This window comes from Carassius gibelio, chromosome A1 (genome assembly GCF_023724105.1).
Source record: "Carassius gibelio isolate Cgi1373 ecotype wild population from Czech Republic chromosome A1, carGib1.2-hapl.c, whole genome shotgun sequence".
NCBI lineage: Eukaryota > Metazoa > Chordata > Actinopteri > Cypriniformes > Cyprinidae > Carassius > Carassius gibelio.
Genome location: NC_068371.1, coordinates 35,719,521 through 35,742,696, shown reverse-complemented (window position 1 = coordinate 35,742,696; position 23,176 = coordinate 35,719,521). Strand labels below are relative to the sequence as shown.

General features: G+C 42.6%; 1 protein-coding gene across 1 annotated transcript; it reads right to left on the bottom strand.

The window, feature by feature from the left end:
- Nucleotides 1-284: 284 nt before the first annotated feature.
- Nucleotides 285-22,468, bottom strand: LOC127937594 (uncharacterized; the record flags this gene model as incomplete). The annotated part of the gene is made up of 6 exons (XM_052534420.1): nt 285-345; nt 2,613-3,001; nt 14,333-14,394; nt 14,675-14,699; nt 14,786-15,001; nt 22,409-22,468. Coding segments are annotated over 6 exons (813 nt in total), but the record flags the coding sequence as incomplete, so codon positions are not given.
- Nucleotides 22,469-23,176: the final 708 nt, after the last annotated feature.

Genomic DNA, 23,176 nt, shown 5'->3' with positions numbered 1-23,176 from the left:
GTGATATAGTTGTCAATGTCAGAGGTGTGGTTGTGGAAGCCAAAATTGTAGTTGCATCAGTGGTTTTTGTTGTGTCAGGCAGAGTTGTGGTTGATGCATCAGTGGTTGACATTATTGGGGTGCTTGTGGAATCAAAAGATGTTGTTTCTTCAGTAGTTGTAGTTGTGTCAGACAGAGTTGTAGTTGATGCGTCAGTGGTTGATATTAGAGTGTTGGTTGTGGAATCAAAAGATGTTGTTGCAACAGTAGTTGTAGATGTGTCAGACAGAGTTGCAGTTGCTGGGTCAGTGGTTGATACTGGTGCTATAGTAGTCGATATCAGTGATGTGTCTGTGGAAGCCAAGACTGTGGTTGCATCAGTTGTTGATGTGGTGTCAGACAAAGTTGTAGTTGCTGCATCAGATGTTGTTGATGTTGGTTCAACAGTTGAGGATGTTGGAAAAGTGGTTGTGAAAGCCAAAACTGAGGTTGCATCATTTCTGGTTGTGGGTTCAGACAAAGTTTTGGTTGATTCATCTATTTTTGTTGATGTTGTTGCTACAGTCATAGATGCTGAATGGGTGGTTGTGGAAGTCAGACTTGTTGCATCCGTAGTTGTTGTGGTGTCAGACAGAGATATGGTTGACGCATCAGTGGTTGACAATAGATGGATGGTTGTGGATTCAAAAGATGCTCTATGATCAGTAGTTGTAGTGGTGTCAGACAGACTTGTTGTTTCTGCATCCGTTGTTGTTGATGCTGCTGCTGTAGTTGAGGATGTTGGGTTGCTGGATGTGGAAGCCAAAATTGTTGTTGTATCAATAGTTGTTGTGGTGTTAGGCATAGTTGTTGTTGCTTCATCAGATGTTGATGCTGGTGCTATAGTTGTCAGTTTCAGAGCTGTGGTTGTGGAAGCTAAAATTGTAGTTGCATCAGTGGTGGTTGTGGTGTCAGACAGAGTTGTGGTTGATGCATCAGTGGTTGATGCTGGAGCTATAGTAGTCGATGTCAGTTGTATGGTTGTGGAAGCCAAGATTGTGGTTGCATCAGTTCTTGATGTGGTGTCAGACAGAGTTGTGGTTGCTGCATCAGATGTTGTTGATGTTGGTTCAACAGTTGAGGATGTTGGAAAAGTGGTTGTGAAAGCCAAAACTGCGTCATTTGCTGTTGTGGGTTCAGACAAAGTTTTGGTTGATTCGTCTATTTTTGTTGATGTTGTTGCAACAGTCGTAGATGCTGAAGGGGTGGTTGTGGAAGTCAAACTTGTTGCATCAGTAGTTGTTGTGGTGTCAGACAGAGATGTGGTAGACGCATCAGTGGTTGACAATAGATGGATGGTTGTGGAATCAAAAGATGCTCTATGATCAGTAGTTGTAGTGGTGTCAGACAGACTTGTTGTTTCTGCATCCGTTGTTGTTGATGCTGCTGCTGTAGTTGAGGATGTTGGGTTGCTGGATGTGGAAGCCAAAATTGTTGTTGTATCTATAGTTGTTGTGGTGCCAGGCATAGTTGTTGTTGCTGCATCAGATGTTGATGCTGGTGCTATAGTTGTCAGTTTCAGAGCTGTGGTTGTGGAAGCCAAAATTGTAGTTGCATCAGTGGTTATTGTGGTGTCAGACACAGTTGTAGTTGATGCGTCAGTGGTTGATATTAGAGTGGTGGTTGTGGAATCAAAAGACGTTGTTACAACAGTAGTTGTTGTGGTGCCAGACAGAGTGGTGGTTGCTGCATCAGATGTTGTTGATGTTGCTTCAACAGTTGGGAAGGTGGTTGTGAAAGCCAAAACTGAGGTCTCATGATTTGCTGTTGTGGGTTCAGACAAAGTTGTGGTTGATTCATCTATTTTTGTTGATGTTGTTGCTAGAGTAGTAGATGCTGAAGGAGTGGTTGTGGAAGTCAAACTTGTTGCATCAGTAGATGTTGTGGTGTCAGACAGAGATGTGGTTGACGCATCAGTGGTTGACATTAGATGGGTGGTTGTGGAATCCAAAGTTGTTGTAGCATCAGTAGTTGGAGTGGTTTCAGACAGAGTTGTGGTTGATGCATCAGTTGTATACATTAGCGGGGTGCTTGTGGAATCAAAAGATGTTCTAGCTTCAGTAGTTGTAGTGGTGTCAGACAGACTGGTTGTTTCTGCATCAATTGTTGTTGATGCTGCTGCTTTAGTTGAGGATGTTTGGTTGCTGGATGTGGAAGCCAAAATTGTTGTTGTATCAATAGTTGTTGTGGTGTCAGGCATAGTTGTTGATGCTGGTGCTATACTTGTCAGTTTCAGAGCTGTGGTTGTGGAAGCCAAAATTGTAGTTGCATCAGTGGTTGTTGTGGTGTCAGACAGAGTTGTGGTTGATGCATCAGTGGTTGACATTTGAGTGGTGGTTGTGGAATCAAAAGATGTTGTTACAACAGTAGTTGTTGTGGTGCCAGACAGAGTTGTGGTTGCTGAATCAGATGTTGTTGATGTTGGTTCAACAATTGAGGATGTTGGAAAGGTGGTTGTTAAAGCCAAAACTGCGGTCGCATTATTTGCTGTTGTGGGTTTAGACAAAGTTGTGGTTGATTCATCTATTTTTGTTGATGTTGTTGCTAGAGTCGTAGATGCTGAAGGGGTGGTTGTGGAAGTCAAACTTGTTGCATCAGTAGTTGTTGTGGTGTCAGACAGAGATGTTGTTGATGCATCAGTGGTTGACATTAGATGGGTGGTTGTGGAATCCAAGGTTGTAGCATCAGTAGTTGTTGTGGTGTCAGACAGAGTTGTGGTTGATGCATCAGTTGTTGACATTAGCAGGGTGCTTGTGGAATCTAAAGATGTTGTTGCATCAGTAGTTATAGTGGTGCCAGACAGAGTTGTAGTTGATGCATCACTGGTTGACATTAGAGTGGTGGATGTGGAATCAAAAGATGTTGTTGTATCAGTAGTTGTAGTGGTGCCAGACAGAGTTGTGGTTGCTGCATCAGTTGTTGATACTGGTGCTATAGTTGTCAATGTCAGAGGTGTGGTTGTGGAAGTCAAGATTGTGGTTGCATCAGTTGCTGTTGTGGGTTCAGACAAAGTTGTAGTTGATTCGTCTATTTTTGTTGATGTTGTTGCTACAGTCGTAGATGCTGAAGGGGTGCTTGTGGAAGTCAAACTTGTAGCATCAGTAGTTGTGGTGTCAGACAGAGTTGTTGTTTGTGCATCAGTTGTTGTTGACGCTGCTGCTGTAGTTGACGATGTTTGGTTGCTAGATGAGGAAGCAAAAATTGTTGTTGTATAAATAGTTGTTTTGGTGTCAGGCATACTTGTTGTTGCTGCATCAGATGTTGATGCTGGTGCTATAGTTGTCAGTTTCACAGCTGTGTTTGTGGAAGCAAAAATTGTAGTTGTATCTGTATTTGTAGTTGTGTCAGACAGAGTTGTAGTTGATGTGTCAGTGGTTGATACTGGTGCTATAGTTGTCGATGTCAGAGGTGCGGTTGTGGAAGCCAAGATTGTGGTTGCATCAGTTGCTGTTGTGGTGCCAGACAGAGTTGTGGTTAATGCATCACTGGTTGACATTAGCGGGGTGCTTGTGGAATCAAAAGATGTTGTTGCATCAGTAGTTGTAGTTGTGTCAGACAGAGTTGTAGTTGATGAATCAGTTGTTGTTGACGCTGTTGCTGTAGTTGAGGATGTTGGGGCGCTGGATGTGGAAGCCAAAATTGTTGTTATATCAATAGTTGTTGTGGCGTCATGCATAGTTGTTGTTGCTGTATCAGTTGTTGATACTGGTGCTATAATTGTCGATGTCAGAGGTGTGGTTGTGGAAGCCAAGATTGTGGTTGCATCAGTTGTTGATGTGGTGTCAGACAGAGTAGTGGTTGCTGCATCAGATGTTGTTGATGTTGGTTCAACAGTTGAGGATGTTGGAAAGGTGGTTGTAAAAGCCAAAACTGAGGTTGCATCATTTGCTGTTGTGGGTTCAGACAATGTTGTGGTTGATTTGTGAATTTTTGTTGATGTTGTTGCTACAGTCGTAGATGTTGAAGGGGTGGTTGTGGAAGTCAAACTTGTTGCATCAGTAGTTGTAGTTGTGTCAAACAGAGATTTAGTTGATGCATCAGTGGTTGACATTAGAGGGGTGCTTGTGGAATCAAAACTTGTTGTAGCATCAGTAGTTGTTGTGGTGTCAGACAGAATTTTGGTTGATGCATCAGTTGTTGACATTAGCGCGGTGGTTGTGGAATCAAAAGATGTTGTTGCATCATTAGTTGTAGTGGTTCCAGACAGAGTTGTGGTTGCTTTATCAGTTGTTGATACTGGTGCTATAGTTGTCGATGTCAGAGGTGTGGTTGTGGAAGCCAAGATTGTGGTTGCATCAGTTGCTGTTGTGTGTTCAGACAAAGTTGTAGTTGATTCGTCTATTTTTGTTGATGTGGTTGCTGCATCAGTTGTTGATACTGGTGCTATAGTTGTCGATGTCAGAGATGTGGTTGTGGAAGCCAAGATTGTGGTTGCATCAGTTGCAGTTGTGGGTTCAGACAAAGTTGTAGTTGATTCGTCTATTTTTGTTGATGTTGTTGCTACAGTCGTAGATGCTGAAGGGGTAGTTGTGGAAGTCAAACGTATAGCATCAGTAGTTGTAGTGGTGTCAGACAGAGTTGTTGATTCTGAATCAGTTTTTAATGCTGCTGCTGTATTTGAGGATGTTGGGTTGCTAGATGAGGAAGCCAAAATTGTTGTTGTATCAATAGTTGTTGTGGTGTCAGGCATACTTGTTGTTACTGCATCAGATGTTGATGCTGGTGCTATAGTTGTCAGTTTCACAGCTGTGGTTGTGGAAGCAAAAATTGTAGTTGTATCTGTATTTGTAGTTGTATCAGACAGAGTTGTAGTTGATGTGTCAGTGGTTGACATTAGAGCGCTGGTTGTGGAATCAAAAGATGTTGTTGCATCAGTAGTTGTATTGGTGCCAGACACAGTTGTGGTTGATGCATCATTGGTTGACATTAGTGGGGTGCTTGTGGAATTAAAAGAAGTTGTTGCATCAGTAGTTGTGTCAGACAGAGTCGTAGTTGATGCATCAGTGGTTGTTGACGCTGCTGCTGTGGTTGAGGATGTTGGGGTGCTGGATGTGAAAGCCAAAATTGTTGTTGTATCAATAGTTGTTGTGGCGTCATGTATAGTAGTTGTTGCTGTATCAGTTGTTGATACTGGTGCTATAGTTGTCGATGTCAGAGGTTTGGTTGTGGTAGCCAAGATTGTGGTTGCATCAGTTGTTGATGTGGTGTCAGACAGAGTTGTGGTTGCTGCATCAGTTGTTGATACTGGTGCTATAGTTGTCGATGTCAGAGGTGTGGTTGTGGAAGCCAAGATTGGGGTTGCATCAGTTGCTGTTGTGGGTTCAGACAAAGTTGTAGTTGATTTGTCTATTTTTGTTGATGTTGTTGCTACAGTCGTAGATGCTGAAGGGGTAGTTATGGAAGTCAAACGTGTAGCATCAGTAGTTGTAGTGGTGTCAGACAGAGTTGTTGTTTCTGAATCAGTTGTTTTTGATGCTGCTGCTGTAGTTGAGGATGTTGGGTTGCTAGATGAGGAAGCCAAAATTGTTGTTCTATCAATAGTTGTTGTGGTGTCAGGCATACTTGTTGTTACTGCATCAGATGTTGCTGCTGGTGCTATAGTTGTCAGTTTCACAGCTGTGGTTGTGGAAGCAAAAATTTTAGTTGTATCTGTATTTGTAGTTGTGTCAGACAGAGTTGTAGTTGATGTGTCAGTGGTTGACATTAGAGTGCTGGTTGTGGAATCAAAATATGTTGATGCATCAGTAGTTGTAGTGGGGCCAGAAAGAGTTGTGGTTGCTGCATCAGTTGTTGATACTGGTGCTATAGCTGTCGATGTCAGAGGTGCTGTTGTGGAAGCCAAGATTGTGGTTGCATCAGTTGCTGTTGTGGTGCCAGACAGAGTTGTGGTTGATGCATCAGTAGTTGACATTAGCGGGGTGCTTGTGGAATCAAAAGATGTTGTTGCATCAGTAGTTGCAGTTGTGTCAGACAGAGTTGTAGTTGATGCATCAGTGGTTGACATTAGAGGGGTGCTTGTGTAATCAATAAATGTAGTTGCATTAATAGTTGTAGTGTTGTCAGACAGAGTTGGTGTTTCTGCATCAGTTGTTGTTGACGCTGTTGCTGTAGTTGAGGATGTTGGGGCGCCCGATGTGGAAGCCAATATTGTTGTTGTATCAATAGTTGTTGTGGCATCATGCATAGTTGTTGTTGCTGTATCAGTTGTTGATACTGGCGCTATAGTTGTCGATGTCAGAGGTGTGGTTGTGGAAGCCAAGATTGTGGTTGCATTAGTTGTTGATGTGGTGTCAGACAGAGTTGTGGTTGCTGCATCAGATGTTGTTGATGTTGGTTCAAAAGTTGAGGATGTTGGAAAAGTGGTTGTAAAACCCAAAACTGAGGTTGCATCATTTGCAGTTGAGGGTATTGACAATGTTGTGGTTGATTGGTCTATTTCTGTTGATGTTGTTGATACAGTCGTAGATGTTGAAGAGGTGGTGGTGAAAGTCAAACTTGTAGCATCAGTAGTTGTAGTTGTGTCAAACATAGATGTAGTTGATGCATCAGTGGTTGACATTAGAGGGGTGGTTGTGGAATCAAAAGTTGTTGTAGCATCATTAGTTGTAGTGGTTCCAGACAGAGTTGTGGTTGCTTTATCAGTTGTTGATACTGGTGTTATAGTTGTCGATGTCAGAGATGTGGTTGTGGAAGCCAAGATTGTGGTTGCATCAGTTGCTGTTGTGTGTTCAGACAAAGTTGTAGTTGATTCGTCTATTTTTGTTGATGAGGTTGCTGCATCAGTTGTTGATACTGGTGCTATAGTTGTCGATGTCAGAGATGTGGTTGTGGAAGCCAAGATTGTAGTTGCATCAGCTGCAGTTGTGGGTTCAGACAAAGTTGTAGTTGATTCGTCTATTTTTGTTGATGTTGTTGCTACAGTCGTAGATGCTGAAGGGGTAGTTGTGGAAGTCAAACGTGTAGCATCAGTAGTTGTAGTGGTGTCAGACAGAGTTGTTGTTTCTGAATCAGTTTTTAATGCTGCTGCTGTATTTGAGGATGTTGGGTTGCTAGATGAGGAAGCCAAAATTGTTGTTGTATCAATAGTTGTTGTGGTGTCAGGCATACTTGTTGTTACTGCATCAGATGTTGATGCTGGTGCTATAGTTGTCAGTTTCACAGCTGTGGTTGTGGAAGCAAAAATTTTAGTTGTATCTGTATTTGTAGTTGTGTCAGACAGAGTTGTAGTTGATGTGTCAGTGGTTGACATTAGAGCGCTGGTTGTGGAATCAAAAGATGTTGTTGCATCAGTAGTTGTATTGGTGCTAGACACAGTTGTGGTTGATGCATCATTGGTTGACATTAGTGGGGTGCTTGTGGAATTAAAAGAAGTTGTTGCATCAGTAGTTGTGTCAGACAGAGTCGTAGTTGATGCATCAGTGGTTGTTGACGCTGCTGCTGTGGTTGAGGATGTTGGGGTGCTGGATGTGGAAGCCAAAATTGTTGTTGTATCAATAGTTGTTGTGGCGTCATGTATAGTTGTTGTTGCTGTATCAGTTGTTGATACTGGTGCTATAGTTGTCGATGTCAGAGGTTTGGTTGTGGTAGCCAAGATTGTGGGTGCATCAGTTGTTGATGTGGTGTCAGACAGAGTTGTGGTTGCTGTATCAGTTGTTGATACTGGTGCTATAGTTGTCGATGTCAGAGGTGTGGTTGTGGAAGCCAAGATTGTGGTTGCATCAGTTGCTGTTGTGGGTTCAGACAAAGTTGTAGTTGATTTGTCTATTTTTGTTGATGTTGTTGCTACAGTCGTAGATGCTGAAGGGGTAGTTATGGAAGTCAAACGTGTAGCATCAGTAGTTGTAGTGGTGTCAGACAGAGTTGTTGTTTCTGAATCAGTTGTTTTTGATGCTGCTGCTATAGTTGAGGATGTTGGGTTGCTAGATGAGGAAGCCAAAATTGTTGTTCTATCAATAGTTGTTGTGGTGTCAGGCATACTTGTTGTTACTGCATCAGATGTTGCTGCTGGTGCTATAGTTGTCAGTTTCACAGCTGTGGTTGTGGAAGCAAAAATTTTAGTTGTATCTGTATTTGTAGTTGTGTCAGACAGAGTTGTAGTTGATGTGTCAGTGGTTGACATTAGAGTGCTGGTTGTGGAATCAAAATATGTTGATGCATCAGTAGTTGTAGTGGGGCCAGAAAGAGTTGTGGTTGCTGCATCAGTTGTTGATACTGGTGCTATAGCTGTCGATGTCAGAGGTGCGGTTGTGGAAGCCAAGATTGTGGTTGAATCAGTTGCTGTTGTGGTGCCAGACAGAGTTGTGGTTGATGCATCAGTAGTTGACATTAGCGGGGTGCTTGTGGAATCAAAAGATGTTGTTGCATCAGTAGTTGCAGTTGTGTCAGACAGAGTTGTAGTTGATGCATCAGTGGTTGACATTAGAGGGGTGCTTGTGTAATCAATAAATGTAGTTGCATTAATAGTTGTAGTGGTGTCAGACAGAGTTGGTGTTTCTGCATCAGTTGTTGTTGACGCTGTTGCTGTAGTTGAGGATGTTGGGGCGCCCGATGTGGAAGCCAATATTGTTGTTGTATCAATAGTTGTTGTGGCATCATGCATAGTTGTTGTTGCTGTATCAGTTGTTGATACTGGTGCTATAGTTGTCGATGTCAGAGGTGTGGTTGTGGAAGCCAAGATTGTGGTTGCATTAGTTGTTGATGTGGTGTCAGACAGAGTTGTGGTTGCTGCATCAGATGTTGTTGATGTTGGTTCAAAAGTTGAGGATGTTGGAAAAGTGGTTGTAAAACCCAAATCTGAGGTTGCATCATTTGCAGTTGAGGGTATTGACAATGTTGTGGTTGATTGGTCTATTTCTGTTGATGTTGTTGCTACAGTCGTAGATGTTGAAGAGGTGGTGGTGAAAGTCAAACTTGTAGCATCAGTAGTTGTAGTTGTGTCAAACATAGATGTAGTTGATGCATCAGTGGTTGACATTAGAGGGGTGGTTGTGGAATCAAAAGTTGTTGTAGCATCATTAGTTGTAGTGGTTCCAGACAGAGTTGTGGTTGCTTTATCAGTTGTTGATACTGGTGTTATAGTTGTCGATGTCAGAGGTGTGGTTGTGGAAGCCAAGATTGTGGTTGCATCAGTTGCTATTGTGTGTTCAAACAAAGTTGTAGTTGATTCGTCTATTTTTGTTGATGAGGTTGCTGCATCAGTTGTTGATACTGGTGCTATAGTTGTCGATGTCAGAGATGTGGTTGTGGAAGCCAAGATTGTAGTTGCATCAGCTGCAGTTGTGGGTTCAGACAAAGTTGTAGTTGATTCGTCTATTTTTGTTGATGTTGTTGCTACAGTCGTAGATGCTGAAGGGGTAGTTGTGGAAGTCAAACGTGTAGCATCAGTAGTTGTAGTGGTGTCAGACAGAGTTGTTGTTTCTGAATCAGTTTTTAATGCTGCTGCTGTATTTGAGGATGTTGGGTTGCTAGATGAGGAAGCCAAAATTGTTGTTGTATCAATAGTTGTTGTGGTGTCAGGCATACTTGTTGTTACTGCATCAGATGTTGATGCTGGTGCTATAGTTGTCAGTTTCACAGCTGTGGTTGTGGAAGCAAAAATTGTAGTTGTATCTGTATTTGTAGTTGTGTCAGACAGAGTTGTAGTTGATGTGTCAGTGGTTGACATTAGAGCGCTGGTTGTGGAATCAAAAGATGTTGTTGCATCAGTAGTTGTATTGGTGCCAGACACAGTTGTGGTTGATGCATCATTGGTTGACATTAGCGGGGTGCTTGTGGAATCAAAAGAAGTTGAGGTTGCATCAGTAGTTGTGTCAGACAGAGTCGTAGTTGATGCATCAGTGGTTGTTGACTCTGCTGCTGTAGTTGAGGATGTTGGGGTGCTAGATGTGGAAGCCAAAATTGTTGTTGTATCAATAGTTGTTGTGGCGTCATGTATAGTTGTTGTTGCTGTATCAGTTGTTGATACTGGTGCTATAGTTGTCGATGTCAGAGGTTTGGTTGTGGAAGCCAAGATTGTGGTTGCATCAGTTGTTGATGTGGTGTCAGACAGAGTTGTGGTTGCTGCATCAGTTGTTGATACTGGTGCTATAGTTGTCGATGTCAGAGGTGTGGTTGTGGAAGCCAAGATTGTGGTTGCATCAGTTGCTGTTGTGGGTTCAGACAAAGTTGTAGTTGATTTGTCTATTTTTGTTGATGTTGTTGCTACAGTCGTAGATGCTGAAAGGGGAGTTATGGAAGTCAAATGTGTAGCATAAGTAGTTGTAGTGGTGTCAGACAGAGTTGTTGTTTCTGAATCAGTTGTTTTTGATGCTGCTGCTGTAGTTGAGGATGTTGGGTTGCTAGATGAGGAAGCCAAAATTGTTGTTGTATCAATAGTTGTTGTGGTGTCAGGCATACTTGTTATTACTGCATCAGATGTTGATGCTGGTGCTATAGTTGTCAGTTTCACAGCTGTGGTTGTGGAAGCAAAAATTTTAGTTGTATCTGTATTTGTAGTTGTGTCAGACAGAGTTGTAGTTGATGTGTCAGTGGTTGACATTAGAGTGCTGGTTGTGGAATCAAAATATGTTGATGCATCAGTAGTTGTAGTGGTGCCAGACAGAGTTGTGGTTGCTGCATCAGTTGTTGAAAGTGGTGCTATAGTTGTCGATGTCAGAGGTGTGGCTGTGGAAGCCAAGATTGTGGTTGCATCAGTTGCTGTTGTGGGTTTTGACAAAGTTGTAGTTGATTCATCTATTTTTGTTGATGTTGTTGCTACAGTCGTAGATGCTGAAGGGGTGGTTCTGGATGTCAAACTTGTAGCATCAGTAGTTGTAGTGGTGTCAGATAGAGTTGTTGTTTCTGCATCAGTTGTTGTTGACGCTGCTGCTGTAGTTGAGGATGTTGGGGCGCTGGATGTGGAAGCCAAAATTGTTGTTGTATCAATAGTTGTTGTCGTGTCATGCATCGTTGTTGTTGCTGTATCAGTTGTTGATACTGGTGCTAAAGTAGTCGATGTCAGAGGTGTGGTTGTGGAAGCCAAGATTGTGTTTGCATCAATTGTTGATGTGGTGTCAGACAGAGTAGTGGTTGCTGCATCAGATGTTGTTGATGTTGGTTCAACAGTTGAGGATGTTGGAAAGGTGGTTGTAAAAGCCAAAGCTGAGGTTGCATCATTTGCAGTTGTGGGTTCAGACAATGCTGTGGTTGATTTGTCTATTTTTGTTGATGTTGTTGCTACAGTCGTAAGTGCTGAAAGGGTGGTTGTGGAAGTCAAACTTGTTGCATCAGTAGTTGTAGTTGTGTCAGACAGAGTTGTAGTTGATGCATCAGTGGTTGACATTAGAGGGGTGGTTGTGGAATCAAAAGTTGTTGTAGCATCAGTAGTTGTTGTGGTGTCAGACAGAGTTGTGGTTGATGCATCAGTTGTTGACATTAGCTGGGTGCTTGTGGAATCAAAAGATGTTGTTGCATCAGTAGTTGTGTCAGACAGAGTTGAAGTTGATGCGTCACTGGTTGACATTAGATGGGTAGTTGTGGAATCAAAAATTGTTGTTGTATCAATAGTTGTTGTGGTGTCACGCATAGTTGTTGGTGCTGTATCAGTTGTTAATACTGGTGCTATAGTTGTCAATGTCAGAGGTGTGGTTGTGGAAGCCAAGATTGTGTTTGCATCAATTGTTGATGTGGTGTCAGACAGAGTAGTGGTTGCTGCATCAGATGTTGTTGATGTTGGTTCAACAGTTGAGGATGTTGGAAAGGTGGTTGTAAAAGCCAAAGCTGAGGTTGCTTCATTTGCAGTTGTGGGTTCAGACAATGCTGTGGTTGATTTGTCTATTTTTGTTGATGTTGTTGCTACAGTCGTAAGTGCTGAAAGGGTGGTTGTGGAAGTCAAACTTGTTGCATCAGTAGTTGTAGTTGTGTCAGACAGAGTTGTAGTTGATGCATCAGTGGTTGACATTAGAGGGGTGGTTGTGGAATCAAAAGTTGTTGTAGCATCAGTAGTTGTTGTGGTGTCAGACAGAGTTGTGGTTGATGCATCAGTTGTTGACATTAGCTGGGTGCTTGTGGAATCAAAAGATGTTGTTGCATCAGTAGTTGTGTCAGACAGAGTTGAAGTTGATGCGTCACTGGTTGACATTAGATGGGTAGTTGTGGAATAAAAAATTGTTGTTGTATCAATAGTTGTTGTGGTGTCACGCATAGTTGTTGGTGCTGTATCAGTTGTTAATACTGGTGCTATAGTTGTCAATGTCAGAGGTGTGGTTGTGAAAGCCAAGATTGTGGTTGCATCAGTTGCTGTTGTGGGTTCAGACAAAGTTGTAGGTGATTCGTCTATTTTTGTTGATGTTGTTGCTACAGTCGTAGATGCAGAAAGGGTGGTTCTGGAAGTCAAACTTGTAGCATCAGTAGTTGTAGTGGTGTCAGACAGAGTTGTTGTTTCTGCATCAGTTGTTGTTGACGCTGCTGCTGTAGTTGAGGGTGTTGGGTTGCTAGATGAGGAAGCCAAATTTATTGTTGTATCAATAGTTGTTGTGTTGTCAGGCATACTTGTTGTTGCTGCATCAGATGTTGATGCTGGTCCTATAGTTGTCAGTTTCACAGCTGTGGTTGTGGAAGCAAAAATTGTAGTTGTATCTGTATTTGTAGTTGTGTAAGACAGAGTTGTAGTTGATGTGTCAGTGATTGACATTATAGTGCTGGTTGTGGAATCAAAAGATGTTGTTGCATCAGTAGTTGTAGTGGTGCCAGACAGAGTTGTGGTTGATGCATCAGTGGTTGACATTAGCGGGGTGCTTGTGGAATCAAAGGATGTTTTTGTATCAGTAGTTGTAGTTGTGTCAGACAGAGTTGTAGTTGATGCGTCACTGATTGACATTAGAGTGGTGGTTGTGGAATCAAAAGATGTTGTTGCATCAGTAGTTGTAGTGGTTCCAGACAGAGTTGTGGTTGCTGCATCAGTTGTTGATACTGGTGCTATAGTTGTCGATGTCAGAGGTGTGGTTGTGGAAGCCAAGATTGTGGATACATCAGTTGCTGTTGTGGGTTCAGACAAAGTTGTGCTTGTTTCGTCTATTTTCGTTGATGTTGTTGCTACAGTCGTAGATGCTGAAGGGGTTGTTGTGGAAGTCAAACTTGTTGCATCAGTAGTTGTAGTGGTGTCAGACAGAGATGTGGTTGATGTTTCAGTGGTTGACAATACATGGGTGGTTGTGGAATCAAAAGTTGTTGTAGCATCAGTAGTTGTAGTTGTGTCAGACAGTGTTGTAGATGATGAGTCAGTGGTTGACATTAGAGTGGTGGTTGTGGAATCAAAAGATGTTGTTGCATGAGTAGTTGTAGTGGTGTCAGACAGAGTTGTGGTTGCTGCATCAGTTGTTGATACTGGTGCTATAGTTGTCGATGTCAGAGGTGTGGTTGTGGAAGCCAAGATTGTGGATGCATCAGTTGCTGTTGTGGGTTCAAACAAAGTTGTGGTTGATTCGTCTATTTTTGTTGATGTTGTTGCTACAGTCGTAGATGCTGAAGGGGTGGTTGTGGAAGTCAAACTTGTTGCATCAGTAGTTGTAGTAGTGTCAGACAGAGATGTGGTTGACTCATCAGTGGTTGACATTAGAGTGGTGGTTGTGGAATCAAAATATGTTTTTGCATCAGTAGTTGTTGTTGTGACGCGCATAGTTGTTGTTGCTGTATCAGTTGTTGATACTGGTTCTATAGTTGTCGATGTCAGAGGTGTGGATGTGGAAACCAAGATTGTGGTTGCATCAGTTGCTGTTGTGGGTTCAGACAAAGTTGTAGTTGATTCGTCTATTTTTGTTGATGTTGTTGCTACAGTCATAGATGCTGAAGTGTTGGTTCTGGAAGTCAAACTTGTAGCATCAATAGTTGTAGTTGTGTCAGACAGCGTTGTAGTTGATGCATCACTGGTTGACATTAGAGTTGTGGTTGTGGAATCAAAAGATGTTGTTGCATCAGTAGTTGTTGTGGTGTCACGCATAGTTGTTGTTGCTGTATCAGTTGTTGATACTGGTGCTATAGTTGTCGATGTCAGAGGTGTGGTTGTGGAAGCCAAGATTGTGGTTGCATCAGTTGCTGTTGTGGGTTCAGACAAAGTTGTAGTTGATTCGTCTATTTTTGTTGATGTTGTTGCTACAGTCGTAGATGCTGAAGGGGTGGTTCTGGAAGTCAAACTTGTAGCATCAGTAGTTGTAGTGGTGTCAGACAGAGTTGTTGTTTCTGCATCAGTTGTTGTTGACGCTGCTGCTGTAGTTGAGGATGTTGGGTTGCTGGATGAGGAAGCCAAAATTGTTGTTGTATCAATAGTTGTTGTGGTGACAGGCATACTTGTTGTTGCTGAATCAGATGTTGATGGTGCTGATATAGTTGTCAGTTTCACAGCTGTGGTTGTGGAAGCAAAAATTGTAGTTTTATCTGTATTTGTAGTTGTGTCAGACAGAGTTGTAGTTGATGTGTCAGTGGTTGACATTAGAGTGCTGGTTGTGGAATCAAAAGATGTTGTTGCAGCTGCAGTTTTAGTGGTGCCAGACAGAGTTGTGGTGGATGCATCAGTGGTTGACATTAGCGGCCTGCTTGTGGAATCAATAGATGTTGTTGCATCAGTAGTTGTAGTGGTGTCAGACAGAGCTGTTGTTTCTGCATCAGTTGTTGTTGACGCTGCAGCTGTAGTTGAGGATGTTGCGGCACTGGATGTGGAAGTAAAAATTGTTGTTGTATCAATAGTTGTTGTGGTGTCACGCATAGTTGTTGTTGCTGTATCAGTTGTTGATACTGGTGCTATACTTGTCGATGTCAAAGGTGTGGTGGTGGATGCCAAGAATGTGGTTGCATCCGTTGTTGATGTGGGTTCAGACAATGTTGTGGTTGATTCGTCTATTTTTGTTGATGTTGTTGCTACAGTCGTAGGTGCTGAAGGGGTGGTTGTGGAAGTCAAACCTGTTGCATCAGTAGTTGTAGTTGTGTCAGACAGAGTTGTAGTTGATGCATCAGTGGTTGACATTAGAGTGGTGGTAGTGGAATCAAAAGATGTTGTTGCATCAGTAGTTGTAGTGGTGTCAGACAGAGTTGTTGTTTCTGCATCAGTTGTTGTTGACGCTGCTGCTGTAGTTGAGGATGTTGGGGCGCTGGATGCGGAATCAAAAATTGTTGTTGTATCAATAGTTGTTGTGGTGTCACGCATAGTTGTTGGTGCTGTATCACTTGTTAATACTGGTGCTATAGTTGTCAATGTCAGAGGTGTGGTTGTGAAAGCCAAGATTGTGGTTGCATCAGTTGCTGTTGTGGGTTCAGACAAAGTTGTAGTTGATTCGTCTATTTTTGTTGATGTTGTTGCTACAGTCGTAGATGCTGAAGGTGTGGTTCTGGAAGTCAAACTTGTAGCATCAGTAGTTGTAGTGGTGTCAGACAGAGTTGTTGTTTCTGCATCAGTTGTTGTTGAAGCTGCTGCTGTAGTTGAGGGTGTTGGGTTGCTAGATGAGGAAGCCAAAATTATTGTTGTATCAATAGTTGTTGTGTTGTCAGGCATACTTGTTGTTGCTGCATCAGATGTTGATGCTGGTCCTATAGTTGTCAGTTTCACAGCTGTGGTTGTGGAAGCAAAAATTGTAGTTGTATCTGTATTTGTAGTTGTGTAAGACAGAGTTGTAGTTGATGTGTCAGTGATTGACATTAGAGTGCTGGTTGTGGAATCAAAAGATGTTGTTGCATCAGTAGTTGTAGTGGTGCCAGACAGAGTTGTGGTTGATGCATCAGTGGTTGACATTAGCGGGGTGCTTGTGGAATCAAAGGATGTTTTTCCATCAGTAGTTGTAGTTGTGTCAGACAGAGTTGTAGTTGATACGTCACTGATTGACATTAGAGTGGTGGTTGTGGAATCAAAAGATGTTGTTGCATCAGTAGTTGTAGTGGTGCCAGACAGAGTTGTGGTTGATGCATCAGTGGTTGACATTAGCGGGGTGCTTGTGGAATCAAAGGATGTTTTTGCATCAGTAGTTGTAGTTGTGTCAGACAGAGTTGTAGTTGATGCGTCACTGATTGACATTAGAGTGGTGGTTGTGGAATCAAAAGATGTTGTTGCATCAGTAGTTGTAGTGGTTCCAGACAGAGTTGTGGTTGCTGCATCAGTTGTTGATACTGGTGCTATAGTTGTCGATGTCAGAGGTGTGGTTGTGGAAGCCAAGATTGTGGATGCATCAGTTGCTGTTGTGGGTTCAGACAAAGTTGTGCTTGTTTCGTCTATTTTCGTTGATGTTGTTGATACAGTCGTAGATGCTGAAGGGGTGGTTGTGGAAGTCAAACTTGTTGCATCAGTAGTTGTAGTGGTGTCAGACAGAGATGTGGTTGATGCTTCAGTGGTTGACAATACATGGGTGGTTGTGGAATCAAAAGTTGTTGTAGCATCAGTAGTTGTAGTTGTGTCAGACAGTGTTGTAGATGATGTGTCAGTGGTTGACATTAGAGTGGTGGTTGTGGAATCAAAAGATGTTGTTGCATGAGTAGTTGTAGTGGTGTCAGACAGAGTTGTTGTTTCTGCATCAGTTGTTGTTGACGCTGCAGCTGTGGTTGAGGATGTTGGGGCGCTGGATGTGGAAGCCAAAATTGTTGTTGTATCAATAGTTGTTGTGGTGTCACGCATAGTTGTTGTTGCTGTATCAGTTGTTGATACTGGTGCTAAAGTTGTCGATATCAGAGGTGTGGTTGTGGAAGCCAAGATTGTGTTTCCATCAATTGTTGATGTGGTGTCAGACAGAGTAGTTGTTGCTGCATCAGATGTTGTTGATGTTGGTTCAACAGTTGAGGATGTTGGAAAGGTGGTTGTAAAAGCCAAAACTGAGGTTGCATCATTTGCTGTTGTGGGTTCAGACAATGCTGTGGTTGATACGTCTGTTTTTGTTGATGTTGTTGCTACAGTCGTAGGTGCTGAAGGGGTGGTTGTGGAAGCAAAAATTGTAGTTGTATCTGTATTTGTAGTTGTGTCAGACAGAGTTGTAGTCGATGTGTCAGTGGTTGACATTAGAGTGCTGGTTTTGGAATCAAAAGATGTTGTTGCATCAGTAGTTGTAGTGGAGCCAGACAGAGTTGTGGTTGCTGCATCAGTTGTTGATACTGGTGCTATAGTTGTCGATGTCAGAGGTGTGGTTGTGGAAGCCAAGATTGTGGATGCATCAGTTGCTGTTGTGGGTTCAGACAAAGTTGTGGTTGATTCGTCTATTTTCGTTGATGTTGTTGCTACAGTCGTAGATGCTGAAGGGGTGGTTGTGGAAGTCAAACTTGTTGCATCAGTAGTTGTAGTGGTGTCAGACAGAGATGTGGTTGATGCTTCAGTGGTTGACAATACATGGGTGGTTGTGGAATCAAAAGTTGTTGTAGCATCAGTAGTTGTAGTTGTGTCAGACAGTGTTGTAGATGATGAGTCAGTGGTTGACATTAGAGTGGTGGTTGTGGAATCAAAAGATGTTGTTGCATGAGTAGTTGTAGTGGTGTCAGACAGAGTTGTTGTTTCTGCATCAGTTGTTGTTGACGCTGCAGCTGTAGTTGAGGATGTTGGGGCGCTGGATGTGGAAGCCAAAATTGTTGTATCAATAGTTGTTGTGGTGCCACGCATAGTTGTTGTTGCTGTATCAGTTGTTGATACTGGTGCTAAAGTTGTCGATGTCAGAGGTGTGGTTGTGGAAGCCAAGATTGTGTTTCCATCAATTGTTGATGTGGTGTCAGACAGAGTAGTTGTTGCTGCATCAGATGTTGTTGATGTTGGTTCAACAGTTGAGGATGTTGGAAAGGTGGTTGTAAAAGCCAAAACTGAGGTTGCATCATTTGCTGTTGTGGGTTCAGACAATGCTTTGGTTGATACGTCTATTTTTGTTGATGTTGTTGCTACAGTCGTAGGTGCTGAAGGGGTGGTTGTGGAAGTCAAACTTGTTGCATCAGTAGTTGTAGTTCTCTCAGAGAGAGTTGTAGTTGGTGCATCAGTGGTTGACATTAGAGGGGTGGTTGTGGAATCAAAAGTTATTGTAGCATCAGTAGTTGTTGTGGTGTCAGACAGACTTGTGGTTGATAAATCAGTTGTTGACATTAGCGGGGTGCTTGTGGAATCAAAAGATGTTGTTGCATCAGTAGTTTTAGTTGTGTCAGACAGAGTTGTAGTTGATGCGCTACTGGTTGACATTAGATGGGTAGTTTTGGAATCAAAAGATGTTGTTGCATCAGTAGCTGTAGTGGTGCCAGACAGAGTTGTGATTGCTGCATCAGTTGTTGATACTGGTGCTATAGTTGTCGATGTCAGAGGTGTGGCTGTGGAAGCCAAGATTGTGGTTGCATCAGTTGCTGTTGTGGGTTCAGACAAAGTTGTAATTGATTCATCTATTTTTGTTGATGTTGTTGCTACAGTCGTAGATGCTGAAGGGGTGGTTCTGGTTGTCAAACTTGAAGCATCAGTAGTTGTAGTGGTGTCAGACAGAGTTGTTGTTTCTGCATCAGTTGTTGTTGACGCTGCTGCTGTAGTTGAGGATGTTGGGGCGCTGGATGTGGAAGGCAAAATTGTTGTATCAATAGTTGTTGTGGTGTCACGCATCGTTGTTGTTGCTGTATCAGTTGTTGATACTGGTGCTAAAGTAGTCGATGTCAGAGGTGTGGTTGTGGAAGCCAAGATTGTGTTTGCATCAGTTGTTGATGTGGTGTCAAACAGAGTAGTGTCTGCATCAGTTGTTGTTGACGCTGCTGCTGTTGTTGAGGATGTTGAGTTGCTAGATGAGGAAGCCAAAATTGTTGTTGTATCAATAGTTGTTGTGGTGTCAGTCATACTTGTTGTTGCTGCATCAGATGTTGATGCTGGTGATATAGTTGTCAGTTTCACAGCTGTGGTTGTGGAAGCAAAAATTTTAGTTGTATCTGTATTTGTAGTTGCGTCAGACAGAGTTGTAGTCGATGTGTCAGTGGTTGACATTAGAGTGCTGGTTGTGGAATCAAAAGATGTTGTTGCATCAGTAGTTGTAGTGGTGTCAGACAGAGTTGTTGTTTCTGCATCAGTTGTTGTTGACGCTGCTGCTGTAGTTGAGGATATTGGGTTGCTAGATGAGGAAGCCAAAATTGTTGTTGTATCAATAGTTGTTGTGGTGTCAGGCATACTTGTTGTTGCTGCATCAGATGTTGATGCTGGTGCTATAGTTGTCAGTTTCACAGCTGTGGTTGTGGAAGCAAAAATTGTAGTTGTATCTGTATTTGTAGTTGTGTCAGACAGAGTTGTAGTCGATGTGTCAGTGGTTGACATTAGAGTGCTGGTTTTGGAATCAAAAGATGTTGTTGCATCAGTAGTTGTAGTGGTGCCAGACAGAGTTGTGGTTGCTGCATCAGTTGTTGATACTGGTGCTATAGTTGTCGATGTCAGAGGTGTGGTTGTGGAAGCCAAGATTGTGGATGCATCAGTTGCTGTTGTGGGTTCAGACAAAGTTGTGGTTGATTCGTCTATTTTCGTTGATGTTGTTGCTACAGTCGTAGATGCTGAAGGGGTGGTTGTGGAAGTCAAACTTGTTGCATCAGTAGTTGTAGTGGTGTCAGACAGAGATGTGGTTGATGTTTCAGTGGTTGCCAATACATGGGTGGTTGTGGAATCAAAAGTTGTTGTAGCATCAGTAGTTGTAGTTGTGTCAGACAGTGTTGTAGATGATGAGTCAGTGGTTGACATTAGAGTGGTGGTTGTGGAATCAAAAGATGTTGTTGCATGAGTAGTTGTAGTGGTGTCAGACAGAGCTGTTGTTTCTGCATCAGTTGTTGTTGACGCTGCAGCTGTAGTTGAGGATGTTGGGGCGCTGGATGTGGAAGCCAAAATTGTTGTTGTATCAATAGTTGTTGTGGTGTCACGCATAGTTGTTGTTGCTGTATCAGTTGTTGATACTGGTGCTAAAGTTGTCGATGTCACAGGTGTGGTTGTGGAAGCCAAGATTATGGTTGCATCAGTTGCTGTTGTGGGTTCAGACAAAGTTGTAGTTGATTCGTCTATTTTTGTTGAAGTTGTTGCTACAGTCGTAGATGCTGAAGGGGTGGTTCTGGAAGTCAAACTTGTACCATCAGTAGTTGTAGTGGTGTCAGACAGAGATGTGGTTGACGCATCATTGGTTGACATTACATGGGTGGTTGTGGAATCAAAAGTTGTTGTAGCATCAGTAGTTGTAGTTGTGTCAGAAAGCGTTGTTGTTTCTGCATCAGTTGTTGTTGACGCTGCTGCTGTAGTTGAGGATGTTGGGTTGCTAGATGAGGAAGCCAAAATTGTTGTTGTATCAATAGTTGTTGTGGTGTCAGGCATACTTGTTGTTGCTGCATCAGATGTTGATGCTGGTGCTATAGATGTCAGTTTCACAGCTGTGGTTGTGGAAGCAAAAATTTTAGTTGTATCTGTATTTGTAGTTGTGTCAGACAGAGTTGTAGTTGATGTGTCAGTGGTTGACATTAGCGGGCTGCTTGTGGAATCAATAGATGATGTTGCATCAGTAGTTGTAGTGGTGTCAGACAGAGTTGTTGTTTCTACATCAGCTGTTGTTGATGCTGCTGCTGTAGTTGAGGATGTTGCGGCATTGGATGTTGAAGTCAAAATTGTTGTTGTATCAATAGTTGTTGTGGTGTCACGCATAGTTGATGTTGCTGTATCAGTTGTTGATACTGGTGCTATACTTGTCGATGTCAAAGGTGTGGTGGTGGAAGCCAAGATTGTGGTTGCATCCGTTGTTGATGTGGGTTCAGACAATGTTGTGGTTGATTCGTCTATTTTTGTTGATGTTGTTACTACAGTCGTAGGTGCTGAAGGGGTGGTTGTGGAAGTCAAACTTGTTGCATCAGTAGTTGTAGTTGTGTCAGACAGAGTTGTAGTTGATGCATCAGTGGTTGACATTAGAATGGTGGTTGTGGAATCAAAAGATGTTGTTGCATCAGTAGTTGTAGTGGTGTCAGACAGAGTTGGTGTTTCTGCATCAGTTGTTGTTGACGCTGCTGCTGTAGTTGACGATGTTGGGGTGCTGGATGTGGAAGCCAAAATTGTTGTTGTATCAATAGTTGTTGTGGTGTCACGTATAGTTGTTGTTGCTGTATCAGTTGTTGTTACTGGTGCTAAAGTTGTCGATGTAAGAGGTGTGGTTGTGGAAGCCAAGATTGTGTTTGCATCAATTGTTGATGTGGTGTCAGACAGAGTAGTGGTTGCTGCATCAGATGTTGTTGATGTTGGTTCAACAGTTGAGGATGTTGGAAAGGTGGTTGTAAAAGCCAAAGCTGAGGTTGCATCATTTGCAGTTGTGGTTTCAGTCAAGGCTGTGGTTGATTCTTCTATTTTTGTTGATGTTGTTGCAACAGTCGTAGGTGCTGAAGGGGTGGTTGTGGAAGTCAAACTTGCTGCATCAGTAGTTGTAGTTGTGTCAGACAGAGTTGTAGTTGATGCATCAGTGGTTGACATTAGAGGGGTGGTTGTGGAATCAAAAGTTGTCGTAGCATCAGTAGTTGTTGTGGTGTCAGACAGAGTTGTGGTTGATGCATCAGTTGTTGACATTAGCGGGGTGCTTGTGGAATCAAAAGATGTTGTTGCATCAATAGTTGTGTCAGACAGAGTTGAAGTTGATGCATAACTGGTTGACATAAGATGGGTAGTTGTGGAATCAAAAGATGTTGTTGCATCAGTAGTTGTAGTGGTGCCAGACAGAGTTGTGGTTGCTGCATCAGTTGTTGATACTGGTGCTATAGTTGTCGATGTCACAGGTGTGGTTGTGGAAGCCAAGATTGTGGTTGCATCAGTTGCTGTTGTGGGTTCAGACAAAGTTGTAGTTGATTCGTCTATTTTTGTTGAAGTTGTTGCTACAGTCGTAGATGCTGGAGGGGTGGTTGTGGAAGTCAAACGTGTAGCATCAGTAGTTGTAGTGGTGTCAGACAGAGTTGTTGTTTCTGCATCAGTTGTTGTTGACGCTGCTGCTGTAGTTGAGGATGTTGGGTTGCTAGATGAGGAAGCCAAAATTGTTGTTGTATCAATAGTTGTTGTGGTGTCAGGCATACTTGTTGTTGCTGCATCAGATGTTGATGCTGGTGCTATAGTTGTCAGTTTCACAGCTGTGGTTGTGGAAGCAAAAATTGTAGTTGTATCTGTATTTGTAGTTGTGTCAGACAGAGTTGTAGTCGATGTGTCAGTGGTTGACATTAGAGTGCTGGTTTTGGAATCAAAAGATGTTGTTGCATCAGTAGTTGTATTGGTGCCAGACAGAGTTGTGGTTGCTGCATCAGTTGTTGATACTGGTGCTATAGTTGTCGATGTCAGAGGTGTGGTTGTGGAAGCCAAGATTGTGGATGCATCAGTTGCTGTTGTGGGTTCAGACAAAGTTGTGGTTGATTCGTCTATTTTCGTTGATGTTGTTGCTACAGTCGTAGATGCTGAAGGGGTGGTTGTGGAAGTCAAACTTGTTGCATCAGTTGTTGTTGACGCTGCTGCTGTAGTTGAGGATGTTGGGTTGCTAGATGAGGAAGCCAAAATTGTTGTTGTATCAATAGTTGTTGTGGTGTCAGGCATACTTGTTGTTGCTGCATCAGATGTTGATGCTGGTGCTATAGTTGTCAGTTTCACAACTGTGGTTGTGGAAGCAAAAATTGTAGTTGTATCTGTATTTGTAGTTGTGTCAGACAGAGTTGTAGTCGATGTGTCAGTGGTTGACATTAGAGTGCTGGTTTTGGAATCAAAAGATGTTGTTGCATCAGTAGTTGTAGTGGTGCCAGACAGAGTTGTGGTTGCTGCATCAGTTGTTGATACTGGTGCTATAGTTGTCGATGTCAGAGGTCTGGTTGTGGAAGCCAAGATTGTGGATGCATCAGTTGCTGTTGTGGGTTCAGACAAAGTTGTGGTTGATTCGTCTATTTTCGTTGATGTTGTTGCTACAGTCGTAGATGCCGAAGGGGTGGTTGTGGAAGTCAAACTTGTTGCATCAGTAGTTGTAGTGGTGTCAGACAGAGATGTGGTTGATGCTTCAGTGGTTGACAATACATGGGTGGTTGTGGAATCAAAAGTTGTTGTAGCATCAGTAGTTGTAGTTGTGTCAGACAGTGTTGTAGATGATGAGTCAGTGGTTGACATTAGAGTGGTGGTTGTGGAATCAAAAGATGTTGTTGCATGAGTAGTTGTAGTGGTGTCAGACAGAGCTGTTGT